Source organism: Hyperoodon ampullatus, assembly GCF_949752795.1.
Source record: "Hyperoodon ampullatus genome assembly, chromosome: 2".
Lineage (NCBI taxonomy): Eukaryota > Metazoa > Chordata > Mammalia > Artiodactyla > Ziphiidae > Hyperoodon > Hyperoodon ampullatus.
The window spans coordinates 21,169,639-21,185,018 of record NC_136915.1 but is presented as its reverse complement, the minus strand read 5'-3'; the positions used below and the strand labels follow the sequence as shown (position 1 = coordinate 21,185,018).

Here is a 15,380-nt window from a genome sequence, read left to right as displayed (position 1 = left end):
TAAAAATGTATCAACTGCTACTCATGTAGAATCATTAATTATCTATTATTTTAAAAAATAGTTACTTACTTATTTATGTATTTGGCTGTACCGGGTCTTAGTTGCACACGGGATCTTCGTTGCCGTGTGCACAATCTTCAGTTGCGGCACGCAGGATCTTTTTTTTAGTTGTGGCATGCAGGATCTAGTTCCCTGACTAGGGATCGAACCCGGGCTCCCTGCATTGGGTGCACAGAGTCTTAACTACTGGACTGCCAGAGAGGTCCCTAGTTGCATTAATTACCTTTAAATATAAAGGAGAGAATATCACCTGTGGAATCCCTTCCTGTTTGTTAGTCAGCCTGCCTGATTTCCATGGGGAAGCGGAAAGAATGGGCTATGGTTGGAATATGTGATTCTTGAGGAAAAACAAACACCATCAGTTGGTAGAAAATGGTGGAAGGTGATGTACAGCAAGACTAGAGAGTAGAGGATATGAGTCGAGTCCAAGAGGTCTAGTGTGTTTCCAAGAGGGTAACTGGTGTTTATTGAATCCTGTCTGGCAGCTGTTTTGATATTAATAGGTTTCTCTTATTCTTTTTCTCCCCTTTCTCAGACACATTTAATCAAGTCAAGTACCAAAATGCTAACACTCTTTCCTGGAGAGAGAAAGGCTAACATTTCTTTTGCTCAAAGAAGTCGTCCACCTGCAGGCACTCGGCAGACCAGCATTGCTTCCTTCTTCACCCTGCAGCCAGGTATGGTGACTGGACTGGAAGCAACTAGGGAACAAAAGGGAGTGCATTCATTTTTCCATGCCGGAATATCTATGAGAAGTGGTGCCATAAGTGCATTGTGTTGAACTTAGCTGACCTATTAGATGTTTTAAAACACAAGAAAGCATCGTCTTTTGGAAAGCAATATATACATACTTTTACAAACATACTTTTCTGTTTATCTCAGTCTAAACAGAACCAGAAAAATATTGGTATTCCCTGACAGAGCAGTGAGGAAAGGTATACTTGGGAGTTGGGGGTGCAGAGGGGAGCTGATGTGCCATTAGTAAGATATATGTCTTGGATTGGCCACAATTAGCAGTCTGTATAAGATTAATTGATAATTGATATGTCTGTATGAAGCTTCTCAAATTAAAGTTCAAAAGCGCTTTTTTCTTAGAAAGCTTGGCATAAAGTTGGCTTGTGTTTCATCATCCTTTGGCAATTCTTTGTTTGCATGTTCCTCTTCATGGGACCAGCTGCCTTAGACCAGGCTGGGGCTTACAGAGCGGGGTTCTTGCCAGTTGAAGGGTGCTGGGAAGAAAGCTCTAACTCTTGGTGCTGTTCCCAGGATTGCTTTGCATAAACCTTCAAAATACCTTCTCCCTACCACAAACAAAAACTTAAACTCTTTTGCTTTAAGTAACAAGGCCAGATTTTCTCAAAACCACTTTCCATTTCAAAATTCTGATATTTTCTACATAGTCTGTATTGAAGTCTTAGGCCAGTTGAGAACGCTTTTACAAAACAACTTCTGTAGTATATTTCTTGGAAAGGAAAGAAGGAATCAGTCATTCAGCCTTGTCTGTAATTAGATCTTGGCATAATTTGGTGTTGGGGACTAGGAATTCCATGTCATCTATCTTTAAGGCAGACAGGATCCATTCCACACCTGATAAAGTGGACAGGCTGGACACTAATAGTTTTTTTAATTGTCCTTTCTACTGATGGACTTAGCATCTAATTGTGTCTTTACTCCCTTTCCCATGAAATGTTTGGGGAGCAGGAGACCCGACCCACATTCTTTCTGTCACCAGAAGGTTTTTCAGCATTGGCTGGTCAATGTGATCTTTGAGACTTTACAAAAATGGTGTATATTGAACATGTTTCTCAAAGGATAATATCCAGGGGTGATATTTGGCCAGGATCACTATTTAGCAGAAACTATGTTAAATAAAATACAAAAGCAAAACTGATGTGGCCTGTGTTAAACAAACCCCACTCAACTGGAAAAGTAGGCTGTGGTCTGACTGTATAACATGATTGACTTTATTAGGTAGGTCATGGGAAGCATCCATATATTTGAGTAGGGGACTATAAGAGTTGTGTTTTAGATCACTCAGGAAAGAAAAGAGATTGAAAGCAGGAAGATCAGCTACAAAGATCTGTGAAGAGTCCTAAGACCCCTGCACTAGTAGTTACGGTAGCTGATACTGATTTCAGAAAAAACCACCTAAATCCTACTCAGGTGGAGTCTTCCTGCAGAATAATATTTGTTCATCTTGTTTTACTAGGAAAGACAAATGGTGGTGACCAGAGGAGTGTTTCATCTCATATAGAAAGTCAGACCGACAAAGAGTCTAAGGAAGATGCAACCCAGCTAGACCATCTGATCCAGGGCTTGGGGGATGATTGCATGGCACCCCCTTTAGCCACTTCAACCCCTGCAGACATTCAGGAAGCTAGACTCTCTCCTCAGTCCTTCCAGGCTTCTTACCACCATGGAATAGGAAGCCCATGCGTGACTGTGCTGTCTTTTTTCCAGCCTGATACCTTTGTCTGTGCTGGAGAGAGTAAAGCCTCACTGGCCTGTTCCTTCACCCAAGACCTGGAGAGTTCTTGCTTACTGGACCAAAAGGAGGAAGAGGATTCTTCCTGGAAAAGGGAATGGCCTCATGGATCTAAGAAAAAGAACTCTCAGAATGTGGAGAGACACAGTAAAACACCTGGGCACAAGGGCCATCAGCTCTTGGGTAAGACTAACTTGGAAAAGGTGTCTGCCAAAAGAAACAGGCAGGCCCCCATCCTCCTTCAAACATACGAGGATTCCTGGAGTGGAGCAAACAAAGAAGCAGTGAAACAAAGCCCTTGTCCTATTCCTGTGTTTTCCTGGGACAGTGAAAAGAATGACAAGGACTCCTGGAGTCAGCTTTTCACCGAGGATTCTCAGGGCCAGAGGGTCATTGCCCACAACTCTAGAGCTCCTTTCCGAGATGTAACCAATGACCGGAATCAGGGCTTAGGACAGCTTCCTAACAGCCCTTGGGCTCAGTGCCAGGATAGGACCACCCAGTTAAATCTGCAGACTGATTTGCTCTTTACCCAGGACTCTGAAGGTAATCAAGTTATCAGGCACCAAGTCTAAATGTCTTTGTGAGGGTTTGGTTCTAAAAGTACCTTGAAATGACATATAAGAAAGTATCTTCAGCGGGTGAGTATATTGCAGTAGGGGAATGTAAGATCTTTGTTTTAGAAAGGTCATTCAGGAGAATGATCTTGGGTGGGAGGGAGGCATGGGATGATGCTGTTGTTACTGAGCATTTTCTTTGTGTAAATAAAGCAGGTGGTGCCGCTTGTTGAGACAGTATGATTGGCATCATGCCCCTCCCTGAGGAGGAGGTGGCTGGTATATTCCCTGTATGAGTCTATGGTGAACACTAAGGAGGCAGGGCAGGTGCTCATCTCTCCACTGAAGAGCCTGCTACTCAGCCTGCACAGAGCCACCTCTTTGCCCTTTCAGATGCCTGACTGGGATACTGCTTCTTATGGATGTGTGGTCTTTTCATCTCTGGCTGTAATCTTACCCATGCGACCTAAGCTGTGACCATTATTCTTGACACTTTTTTGAGTGATCAGGCAAATCTCCCAGACCCAGGTGTACAGGGGCAGGGAGGATAGAGAGAGAGGTAGAATGATTAGGTAGTTTTGTTATTTTATTCTTGTGGTAACTTTACAGCATTTTAAAGTTATATACTATATGTTTAAACATCTCCCTAAAAAAGGCTGACCTATATAACAATCTAAATGGGACTATAGCATTCTTCTACTACAAGGTGGGAGAGAACTCCCTTTGTAAAACTATGAATCCAAATAAATGACTGTTTACAAAGCTGGCTCTGCTGGTAATTAAAACATTACCAATTTTATTTTTGGAAATGCAACTCTACTGTCATTGCCATGGGTCTGATCTGAACACAAGTCTAATTTGACTTGGGTTCTACTCAAGACATCCACTAGGTGGCAGTTTCCCATGTTGCAGGTGTGGTACCTAAGAGGCTTAAAAATAAGCCTCTGGGGGGCAAGCTTGCAAGTTATAAGACGGGATCGGCTTTGAAAGGTTAGGGCAAAATCTCTCTGTAAAGAAAGAGATAAGAAGCTCCCTAGGGAAGCTTTCTCTTCTAAAGGCAAGGGGAAGCCAGGAACCTGTTTACAGAAGTTGATATACCTTAAAATTAATAGAAATTCTATACCTGTGGGAGATACTGGGTGATCACGACTCAGAGATGGACACAGCAAATGCAATATCTCTCCAAATCCTTCCTTTAATGTCAGGTAGTGCTTCAACCCAAACACACACAGGATACATACCATAGAGAAAAGGGACCTGAGGGCATCTGAGTCATGCATGGTGTGGTAGATACAAACCTTGGCCCAATGCAAAGGAGCAGTCAAGGGCCTGGAAGAAGGATGGTACTCTCTTTCCCTTCTCCATTTCTCTTTCCTACTGGGCTTAAACTAAAGTCCATGGAAGAGAAAGAGCTTTCAATTAGTGGAACCAATGAGGGCCCAGGGCTTTGGAGGGTAGATTTGGTTGTACAGTATTACAAAATATATTTAAGAAAAAACAGCCCAGGCCTCCCAGCAGCCCAAGTGTCAGCTGGTCCAGTGGCTCGATCTCTACATGTAGGTGTTGGACAGGGAAGGGGGAGAGAGTGATTGCTGGGCACTGGTGTCAGTTCATGATGGAGCAGCATAAGATTTTCCCTGCCCTGTGAACATGTACATAAACATAGCCCCCTCCCCTCAGCCCTGCTCTGCTGCAAGGAACTGGCTGAGAGTAAGTGACAGCTGGGCACAAAGTGTTCAGTGAGACCAGTTATGGGGTCTAGTGCAGTGAAGTCAGTCATTCATTTAGGACCTATTTTCACACAGGGGCAAGGAAAAACCAGAAACTTCTATCTCACCCTTTAAACTGGGACATTCCAACCTACACAATTACCTGTAACGTGTCTCAGCTCAAAACAGGCAGCTTCTGCTAAGGTTTGAAGTATGGAAAAACATATAATGCAGCTCTTCTTTTAGTCCAAGCTCTAGCTTTCAGCCAGACTGTTGCAGAAGATTTCTTACTGAGAGGCAGAAACATCTGCAGTGAGGAAGGCAGCTATTGAAAGAATTCCAGGAGCATGAGACTGAGTTTGCAGAGCTGAGTGCCATCAGTTTCCTTTTCTACTGGTATCTTCTTCCTTCAGTGCAAACTTCCTCCTTAGGACCTCAGAGATAAGGACAGCCGGGTCTTCCTCCTTCAATAAACTCCGGTTCCTAGAGACACAATAATAGCTTATATTTATTGAGTACTTACTCTGCCCTGGGCAGTGTTTTGTGTGTTGGAATACAATCTCCTTTAATCCTCACAACACTCTTATGAGGTAGGAGCTACTACAATCCTTTTACAGATGAGGAAACTGAAGCCCACTGAGGTTATGAATTTACCCAAAGTCATTAGTCACTCAGTAAGTGGTGAATCCACAGTTCAAAACCAAGCTTGCTGGTTACAAATCTCATCTCTTAACTAGACATGGCTTTACTATTTCCTGAAATGGCTACAAAATGTGGGCAAACCTGTTGGTATTGGCCTGTGGTGGCTAAGCTTCTGCTCCCACCTTCTGGCCCTATCTTTTCTTAGTAGCATTTCCCCAGGTCAGCAGGGGAAGTGACTGATGACTCTTGCCTTTTCTGACATTTATTCATTTTAGGGAAAAGGTGTGCTGAGGATTTACTATTACCTCGTCTCCCTGTCAGGGAAACTGAGAGGTTTTTTATAAGCAATCCAGAATTTACAGTAAAATGTTCACATCGTAAGGGACCTGTGGGAACAAAACCAGTTTCAGATTAGGGTAGGTTCAAATTACCTGATAACATCAGGTATTTTCCTGGAAAACAGTTGCTTGAAATTCTAGTGAACTCTTACAATACATACATCCTCATGAAAGCATTTTATTGGTCATTATGCTAGATGTAAAGGCCAAGATTGATTATTAAACCTTGAAAACAAAAACAAGAGGAACTGCCTTCAGTCTGTCACATTTCTGAACCCTGATGATGGGGCTACTTTCCTGTTCTTAGTCATCAACCCAGCTCCTTAGTCATCAACCCCCAGCTCCTTCTATCAACAAAGGAGGAAAGGGCCCAGGACACAAGTGAGAGGAAGGGCTTGGCAGTAGGGGGTCACAGATCTAATATGGTACAAGAGGCAGGTATAAGAAAGTTGGAGAGTCCAATCTATAAAACATTGACCAGAAGAAAAAGGCTCAGTGTGGCCCCAAAGCAGCAGCAGCAGCAGCAGCTGAATTTGGGAATGCAGGAGACCAAAAAACTGCAGGTCTGTATGGCCAGAAAAGGAAGGTAAAAGTAACTTTCCTACAGAATCGACTACCAGGACCCTTGTCTAGTTTTCAGAAGAAAATGGGGCCAGAAAACACAAAGGGATCCTTGTGCGAGGTGAGTCACTATTCCTTTAAGAGGAACTTCATCATCTCAGGAGACAGCCCTCACCTCCCCACCCCCCAAAACAGCTTTTTAACTGCATTAACAAAACAGCTGCACATCTGCCCTCTGGATTTTGAGGTCTGGATGTCAAATATTTCAATGCCCAGGAAACTGCATTTGAATAAGCTCTTCTGGTATGTCCTGTGCGGTAGGGAAACACCGCAAGGTGGTGACTCCCTCAGGCTGGAGCTCTAGGGCTTCTCTGCTAGATGAGTTTCTCATGGTAGGTATTTCCCACATCCCCTTACACTGACATCAGAAACACCTAGAGCTCTGCTCCTTGGGGGTTCTGCTTTGGTAAGTTTAAGGTATATATATATATTTTTTAACAAATCTGAGCGAGCAATTCTGATAGGCAGCCAGGTTTAGGAACTACCTAGGAGTCTCAAAAGCCTTGTTCGTAAATCTCTGAATTTGCAGGGCTGGTTTGAATAATGGACCACTGTGTTTAAAGGAAATGTTCCTTTCACCAAGTCAGTCTACTTTTTTGAGATACTAAAATAACTATTACGCAATTATGTTTTGAAGGGTGGGGCATGGGGACACTTGTCACTAGCAGTATGAAAACTGAAGTGGTGAAGCCCCTCTGGGGGACAGAAGCTGGATTAGATGAGCCTTCTTGTAAAATCCCTATTAGTCTAACAACATTTGGTTGGGTTAGATCACCCCAACCAAGTGTTGCTCTTTCCTCAAACTGGGGACCCAGGCACTAGCAAGCAGGCAGCAAGCTTTGTGAATGAAATAACACATGGCTACTACTGAGGACTTACTATGTAAGTACTTTCTATTAGATAACTGGCCCCAGGCAACTTAAACAATAAACAGATCAGCACAGCTCCGCATAATATACTTACAGATCTTGGCTCTGCTTCACCCGGTGAAAGTCCTTTAGGATACCCATCATATCTGCAAAGCTGCTGGCCTTGGACAGAGAGACGCAGTCATCTTCTTCAGACGAGCTGCAGGTAGCCTTGTGTTCTGGTTTGCAACATTCAGGGCTGGCAGAACAAAGCAGGGGGACTGATGGAAGCTCAGGGACCTCTACCTCGGTCTCCTCGGTGATGTCACTAATGACAAAGGAAGTTGTAGAGTGGAATGAGGATCCAAAACAAGGTAAGGGAGAAGAGACATTTGAACTTCCTGGAGATAAGAAATCTGGCGTTAATGAAGCCGAAGCTGAAAGAGAAAACAATAGGCATGGATGGACATTGGGGCTAAAATACAGCAGTTACATCTCCCTGCAAGCACTGCCTACCAAACATTCATTTCCTAGGCTGACACCGTGACATCCTGGGTTCCTCCACTACCTTCCCCTCTCAGGATCTCAAGAAGATGTAGCAGCACTGGGCTCTTCCAGTGTTCCAGGAGTGCAGGAAAAAACCACCCCATAAGGGCCTTGCCTCCTAAAAGCTCCCATTCTGCAGTGGGCTGTGGAGTGACAGCACTCTTTAGACTGAAGCAACAGTGCAGAACCAAGGCCTGAATTTGTCCTTTTCTCTAACTAGGCCAGTGCTTCTGACTGTGCTCCTTTGAATCCAGCTATCTGTGACTGAAAGAATTGTCCTGAAGCAAAAAACCAGAATGGTGATGGTCCTCCTAGTGCCCAGATTTTAATGGATAGAATTTCCTCAATTTCTAAGTTTCTAGGGAACATTCTAGGGACAAAAAAGTAGCCAACAAATATAAATGGAAAATTCAGGTCCATTTCCTCTATAAAACTGCCATATGAGGGAATTAAATACATGAAGATTTCAAAGAGAACACTGTGATTTTTATGTGTTCTACCAACTGACAAGGTTTGGGAGCTATGACTCTGAGTCAGTGAGGACCAAAACAGTGAGAATGGGAGGAATATGAGGGCTAAACACTGAACACCTTGGGAGAGATCCACCTGTTAGTATTTCCTGCATCTGGTCATCCCATTCATTTCCAGTGGTTCTGCCTTAACTGCAGACAGAAAGGTGGAGGAATGGGTGGAGGGTCTCTGCTGGAAAAGGCAAGGAAAGGGGAGATAGGTGCTTACAAAGGGGGATGTCTCTTAGTGGTGGGGAATGCTTATTTTTCATATTGAAAAGGAAAGCCATGAGCGCTCATGGAAGACATGATCTTAAAGACACTTGGATGAGAGTGTTGGTTTCTGTGGCCAAGGCGGGGAATCTGCCTGGGGCCCCAGGTTAAGTGAAGATTTTGTTCCTAACCCAACCAGTCAGCCCCAAAATGGCTGACGGGAACCATCCAAAGATTATAACAGGCTAGCCAGGCCTCATGGCAACCTCAGAGCCCTAGGCCCGAGCACCCCCGAAGCAAGGACCATCCTTATCCCTATCCTGTCCAAAAGCTAAGCTAAAAGGAACAGCCTGCTATATCCTGGTCCTAGCTCAGGGGCTCTTACCTGCATCAGCTGCCACTATTTTAGCAATCTGGCTGCGCAGGTGGCTCAGCTCCTCCTGCAGCTCTGTGGTGCGGCTGAGGGCCGGCAGGGCTGGCTTCTTCAAGGCCAGGAGCCTCTCCTCCGACCCACGGAGGTTGGGCACTGAGGCATTGCGCTGAATGACGATCAGAGGGCTGGGCTTCCACGTGTGCCTCAGGGGGCGTGTATCGCTCCTGGACCAGGGAAAGACTGTGTTAGAGAGCGGGCCACTGCACTGCTTCCAAAATTCCTTCGTCCACTCCTACAAGGGTAATACAGCCAGGTTCTGCTCCCACCCTGAGCCCACAGCTCTCATTCCTGCTGCCCTCCACCTCTCTTCCTGCTGCCTACCACCTCATCTGGGAAGAAGCTTTTCATTCCCCAGCCGGCAGGCTATTGCCTCCGCTACCTGACCCGGGCATAAGTCTCCTCTTCATCTGCAGCAATCCAGGCGATGTCAGCCAGAGTAGGGACTGGGGGCACATCCCTCAGACAGAGGTCAGAGATGTTGGGCAGGGTCTGTAGGGAAGCAAAATTCATCAACATTTACTGCCTTCATGATTAAACAACTGGAGACTGGGCAAAATACAAAGGAGGAACACCTAATGTGTAGGGAAGTCTTCGTAGAGGAGGTCCCAGTTGGAAATAGCTTGAATAAGAGGCCAGAAGCAAGAGTCTGTGAAATTACAAGTAATTCAGCATGGCTGCAACAGGATTGGTGGGGTGGGGAGTTGGGAGAGACTGGAAAGTGAATTAGGAGCTTTGATTCTAAGATCAATAATGAGCCACTGGAAGATTCTGAGTAAGGAAGGATCAGATTTGAGGTTTTAAAAGATTACTCTGGCTACTGGATGGGAAGGTGCAAACACCAGTCATGAGCCTGTTGTATCCTCTAAGCAAAACATGGTGGCAGAGGGCAGGGATGGGATCTGTTTTTATGTACAATATTTTACTGGAAAAATGGTCATACCCATTTGTTTCAGTATCATCTGTGGTGGCTTTTAAGCTATAACTGCAGAAGTAAGTAGTTGTAATGGAGAGCAGTATGGCTCAGAGCCTAAAATACTGGGTTGGCCAAAAAGTTAGTTCGGTTAAAAAAAATTATTTATTTTTTGGCTGTGTTGGGTCTTTGTTGCTTTGCCTGGGCTTTCTCTTGTTGTGGTGAGTGGGGGCTACTCTTCATTGTGGCGCGCGGGTTTCTCATTGTCTTGGGTTCTCTTGTTGCAGAGCATGGGCTCTAGGCGTGCGGGCTTCAGTAGTTGTGGCACATGGGCTCAGCAGCTGTGGCTCACAGGCTCTACAGTGCAGGCTCAGTAGTTGTGGCGCACGGGCTTAGTTGCTCCGCGGCATGTGGGATCTTCCAGGGCCAGGGATCGAACCTGTGTCCCCTGTATTAGCAGGCAGGTTCTTAACCGCTGCGCCACCAGGGAAGCCCTAGTTCGGTTTTAAGTAAAAAATAAATGACATTTTTCATTTTCACCAAGAACGTTATTGAATGTATTCACTAACCCAACGAACTTTTTGGCCAAACTAATATTTATTCTCTGGCCCTCTGCTGACCCCTGGCTAGAGCAAAGGGGTCTTCAGTGGTACTGGCCAGAGTTACTTTTTAACAGAGATGCCCACAGCCTAAGAGTGTCTTGCCTTCTGGTTGTGAGAATACAGGTGCAAGGACATGGACAATCTGTTATAGCAACAGGAAATTTCTCCTGGCAAGCTCTTTACAACACCTTTGTAGCTAACTGGGATCTACATGCTACAGCAACAAACACTGTTAGAAGCAAACTTGATAATCTGACTATTTAGATTTAAATAAAAAAATAATTATACAAAAGGAATCATAATGTAACTCCTTAAAATAGCTCCTTCACCCAAATGAACAACTAGGGAAGAGAGACTGAGTGACACCATGTTAAATGAAAAATTAGGAAGGTTCAATTATGTACTTACTGATTACAACAAAGAAAGAACCATGCGTTTAGAAAAAGATGGAAAAGAACTACACTAAAACATTAACAGTTATTGTGTCATGACTGTGTGATTATAGGTAATTTGTTTCCCTTTCTCCTTTTTTACTTTTCATAATTTAATATTTTTATATGGGTAAATTAAAGAATAATAAATCAGCAAGATTCCCTTCAAATATTTAAAGTAATCAATTTACAACAAATCTAGAGATAATTTCTCAAAAATCCATCTATACATGAGTTAAATTCAGATGTTTCTGTTACAGACTGTTTGGTAGGTAGATCAGGAGTTGATAGCTCTGGCTTTTTGATAGGGAACCTGGGTCTCACAGGAGTGAAGTGATACTCCAGGGTTACAGAGGAAGACTTCCACTGAGCCAGGAGCTAATGCTAAGATGGGCCATTTAGGGGAAGCCTCCATTTGCTTTCCTTGATTAGCCAGAGTGCTCCTCTGCTATTGGCAATTAAATGAGTTAACATATATAAAGTACTTAGCACAGAGCCTGGCACATTGTATGGGCTCAGTAAATGTTAAGCTAGTATTACTAATACTACTCCTGCTCCGTGGGAGCCCGTGCCCTTGACCATCTCTGCCCAGCAGCGGGCAAAGGACTGGAGGGGCTACAGCCGAGCGTGGGGGCAACCCTGACAGACTCACACTCCCTAGCTGTCCTTCCCTTTGCTCCTGATGCTTGAGGCAGCTAGGGCCACTTCCTGCCCTACACAGTGACTGGCAATCTGGGTCAAGGGACAACACCCCCGCAACCCATTCCTCACTAATACCAACCCTGACACCAATTCAGACTCCAGATCAAGCTCCTACACAGACTTTGCAGCTCAGCCATGTGACATACAAACTCAGCTCCTTCATTTTTGTTTCGCCCTGGGCCCACATCTTTTCAGGCATGTATTTCTGTCTCCTTTGTGTAGGCAGAAAGCTGAAGTATCTCTTTTGTGTCCCAGCTCCCCAAATGCACACACCTTAACCATCTAGCCTGGAGCTGATGCTTAACCATTAGCTCTCAGAGGGAGGCAGCTGGGACTAATAAACGTTACTTAGCTTTCCACTGCACAAGGGGGTCTTACTCACTTGGGCCAGACAAGAATCTGTGCTGCAGAGTGGGTACTAAAGGCCCCCTAGGCACAGAGGTGAGACTGAAATAGCCCAGTAAAGGAATGGCTAGACTTGGCCAGAAGGAAGAGGATGGGGCGTAATGGCCTCAGGGAAACACTGAAAATAGGTAGCTAGAAGAAGTGACCAGGAAAGCAACCTGCCTTGGCACCGCCAAGGAGTCTGGGGCACAGAAGCAGCACCAGCCTCCCATACACTCTGAGCCTCTACTCTGCCTGCCCTTCCAGCTCACTTACCTCAAAGGATGCCCGGGGACATGGCTTCAGGGGCAGGTTGGTCCCGATTCTTCTCACTACACTTCGAGCAGCCCCATGCGGCTTGTTTTGCCAGATCGGGATGGTCTAGAGCAGAAAGAGACAGGGACGGCCACAACCTCAGAGAACATCCAACTACTGTCCCCATCCTCTCTCCCTGTCCCCTTTAGCAGGGGCCAACCTTCACCTTGGCCAGCCACCTAAGGGGACACCTGCTGCTGTCGAGGCACAGTCAATGCTGGGAGGGTCCAGTGAAAGGGTGAGGAATTAGCCGGGTGTAGGGATCAGCCAGGCTGCCCTCCCTTCCCTCTGCACAGAATGATGGAAACACATTGACTCCTTAACTGCCCCAAGATCATAGCTGGTTCTGCCTTGGGGGAGGGGATGGAAGGGAGGACCCTTCAATTCCAGGCCTGGGTGGGGGAAGAATTAACTTGAGAATCTCAGAACTGCAGCAGGTCCAGTGCTTAACCTTCCCCACCACACCCTTGCCCTGGGAATGCCCCTTACCACATTGGCTTCCATTCCCGACATTTCGACTGGCTCCTGCACTTGAAGGACAAGGCAGCCACAGGGTAGCTCTGGAGGCTTGGGGACGCAGGAGGCGTGACGCCTTCATATCAGGCCATCTTAAGGAACCAGACTCCTCTTCCTGTGAAAGAGCCCCCACAGGAGACTCAGTGGCCACCACACAAGCCCCACAAAACCAGGCCCTGCAGAGCCATGACTAACGCTGAGGCTTCTCTGACATTTCACTGGGGGAGAAAACCAGCCGAAGAGGCTGCCCTCACCCAACAACGGCTTCAATAAATCCAGACCCTTAAAGGTTCTATTTCAGATTCGCTATATGAGCTTGGCCAACCCTGGGAGCCTTCCTGAGCCCTTAGGTTTCCTGAGGCAAAACTTCTAAAGAATATGTATGTATAACTGAATCACTGTGCTGTACACCAGAAACATGACATTGTAAATCAACTATACTTCAATTAAAAAAAAATTTTTTTTAAGTTGATAAGAAAGATAAAACAACAAGCAAACTTCTTAAGATGTAAACAGAACCCTTTGGTAGTTAAAAAAGCTCATGGGAAAGCCAGAGTGTAGGTACCATCCAAGCCCAACATTCATTCCTGGGGATAAGATGTAAAAAGGCCAGCATGTGCCACCCAGCCTAGCGCTGCTGGGCCCCCATAAGGGGAAGAGGTAAAACAGACAACAGTACAAAGAACAGCCAGCGACCGGTAGCCAAACTCAGTCTACTGGGCTACAGGGGGAAAGAGCCAAAGTGTTCATCCTGGCCCAGCCATCTACTGGCTTAGTAGCCATAGGCAAGTCACTTGACCTTTCTGAATGTTGGTTTCTCCATCTGTAAAAAGATGACAGGAAGAGCTGCCACTCTAAGTTACCTTAAGAGTCAATTAGTGAAACGGGATTTTAAAGTACTTAATGAACTGTTAAAGCAAGACACAGATGGGTGGAGTTGCCGCTGACTGGATTCCTCACAGCTGCCCTTGCATGGTGAGCAGTTGCAGTCAATGAGCTCATTCAGTCCCTTGTTCATCAAACACTAACAATACTCACTCTGTGCCAGGCCCTGTGCTGGGCACTGTAGGGGCTATGGAAGGAGTAAGACACAGCCATGCTCTCAAGGAACTCATAATCTAGACGAGAGATAGGACTTGATTACATAATTCTAGCAGAGGCTGAATATCACTGCTTAAGAAAGGCACACCAGGCAGGTGGCCAGGTGAGTTCAGTCCCCGGCCCCAAGGCCCCAAGGTGAGTTCAGAGGGGGTAAGAAGGGAAGGAAAACAGCAACACCACCACAGGTCTAGGAAAGGAATGTGAAGAGATATGTAAAGAGCAGAGTATGGTAAGGCCGCAAAGGTAGATAGCGGGGCGGGGAGGCGGTGGTTCAAGTCACAAGGGCTGGGAATGCCCTGGGTAAGAAGTCACTGGGGAGCCAAGGGCAGCCTCTGAAGAGGGGCTGGGCTGCGCTGACCGAAGCAGCTCTTTCTGGAAACCTCCCCTGGAGGGTCTCTCTTCTACCGCTAGGAGAGGAGGTATCACTCACTTTACGATACATGAGGAAAAGAAGCGAGAGAGAGGAAGGGACTGGTTTAAGGTCACTCAGTGGTCACGGCAGTAGAAAGTCTGCAGACCCTGCTGCCTCCTGCACGGGCTTCATCTTCTCAGCAAATTCAAGCCTTTTATCAAAGTCCTTTTGTGTGCCAGGCTCTTTGCTGAATTTCAGTGGCTGCCACAAGCTCCACACAACACTGTTTCCCTGTGTTTCTCACTTTAGTCACTGCAGCCACTTCCTCTCCAAACTTACCTCCAAACTCAGTTGGGCCTAACCCTCACACGACAGCCAGGGGAATCTTTCTAGAACACAGTGCTAATCATATCCCTGCCATGCTTCAAACCCCCTATGCTTGCTAGAGCCAAGAGGATAACGTCTAGACTCCTCAGCATGGCCAGCAGGCCGTCCCCAATCAGGCCCAACCTCATCTTTCTCTGCCCTGTGTACCCAACTCCCCGCAGCCTACAAGGCCTGTCCACTCTGGTCCCTGCACACTTCACAGCCACACCTGCTTTCCCCTTGCCCTCCAGCCACGCTGGCCTTTCAGCCCCTCGATGGCCTTGTCCACAGTATTGCCTCTGCTCGAAACACCAGCACCCCCTTCTCCAAGCTCATCCTTAATCATTCCTGGAGCGCAACTCAAGCATCGCCTCCCCTTCCCCGACTGGCACCCCGCGTTTCCTTCGAGCAGCAGGAACTAGGTAACGGTGTGCTGTGCAGTTTGTCCGAAGGGCGGGGACTTCCCAGGCACAGCCCAGCGCTCGCTCAGTACACAGCAGGCACTCGAGCATTTGTTCAATTAAGACACGGACCAACGAGAACGCCGACTTAGCCTTGAACCCTCCACAAGCGTCTGGCTAGAAGACGCCCCCAGCTCGCTGGCCGCGCCGGCTGGTTCCTACCACCTCTGCGCGCGCACTGCCCCTTCCGAGGCTGCTGCCCCAGTGCTTACACGCGGTCCCCCGCCGGAGACGCAGCGCCTCCCGAGCGGGGCCTGGACGCATCACCCCGGTCCCCGC

General features: G+C 46.5%; 2 protein-coding genes across 2 annotated transcripts in view; one reads left to right on the top strand and one right to left on the bottom strand.

Annotated features, from left to right (window-relative positions):
• AUNIP (aurora kinase A and ninein interacting protein) overlaps positions 1-3,120 on the top strand; it is a gene marked incomplete at both ends in the record, with an annotated part of 31,818 nt that extends 28,698 nt beyond the window's left edge. The window contains 2 exons of the mRNA XM_079698013.1: positions 596-737; positions 2,270-3,120. Of these exons, the coding sequence (XP_079554139.1) occupies positions 596-737; positions 2,270-3,120 (993 nt within the window). The remainder of the gene's footprint in view (positions 1-595; positions 738-2,269) is intronic.
• On the bottom strand, positions 529-12,818 carry MTFR1L (mitochondrial fission regulator 1 like; the record flags this gene model as incomplete). The annotated part of the gene is made up of 8 exons (XM_079698014.1): positions 529-761; positions 4,401-4,490; positions 4,975-5,294; positions 7,376-7,697; positions 8,914-9,125; positions 9,341-9,450; positions 12,267-12,371; positions 12,795-12,818. The coding sequence occupies 6 exons, from the start codon at positions 12,816-12,818 to the stop codon at positions 5,189-5,191; spliced, it is 879 nt and encodes a 292-aa protein (XP_079554140.1). The 3' UTR covers positions 529-761; positions 4,401-4,490; positions 4,975-5,188.
• Positions 12,819-15,380: the final 2,562 nt, after the last annotated feature.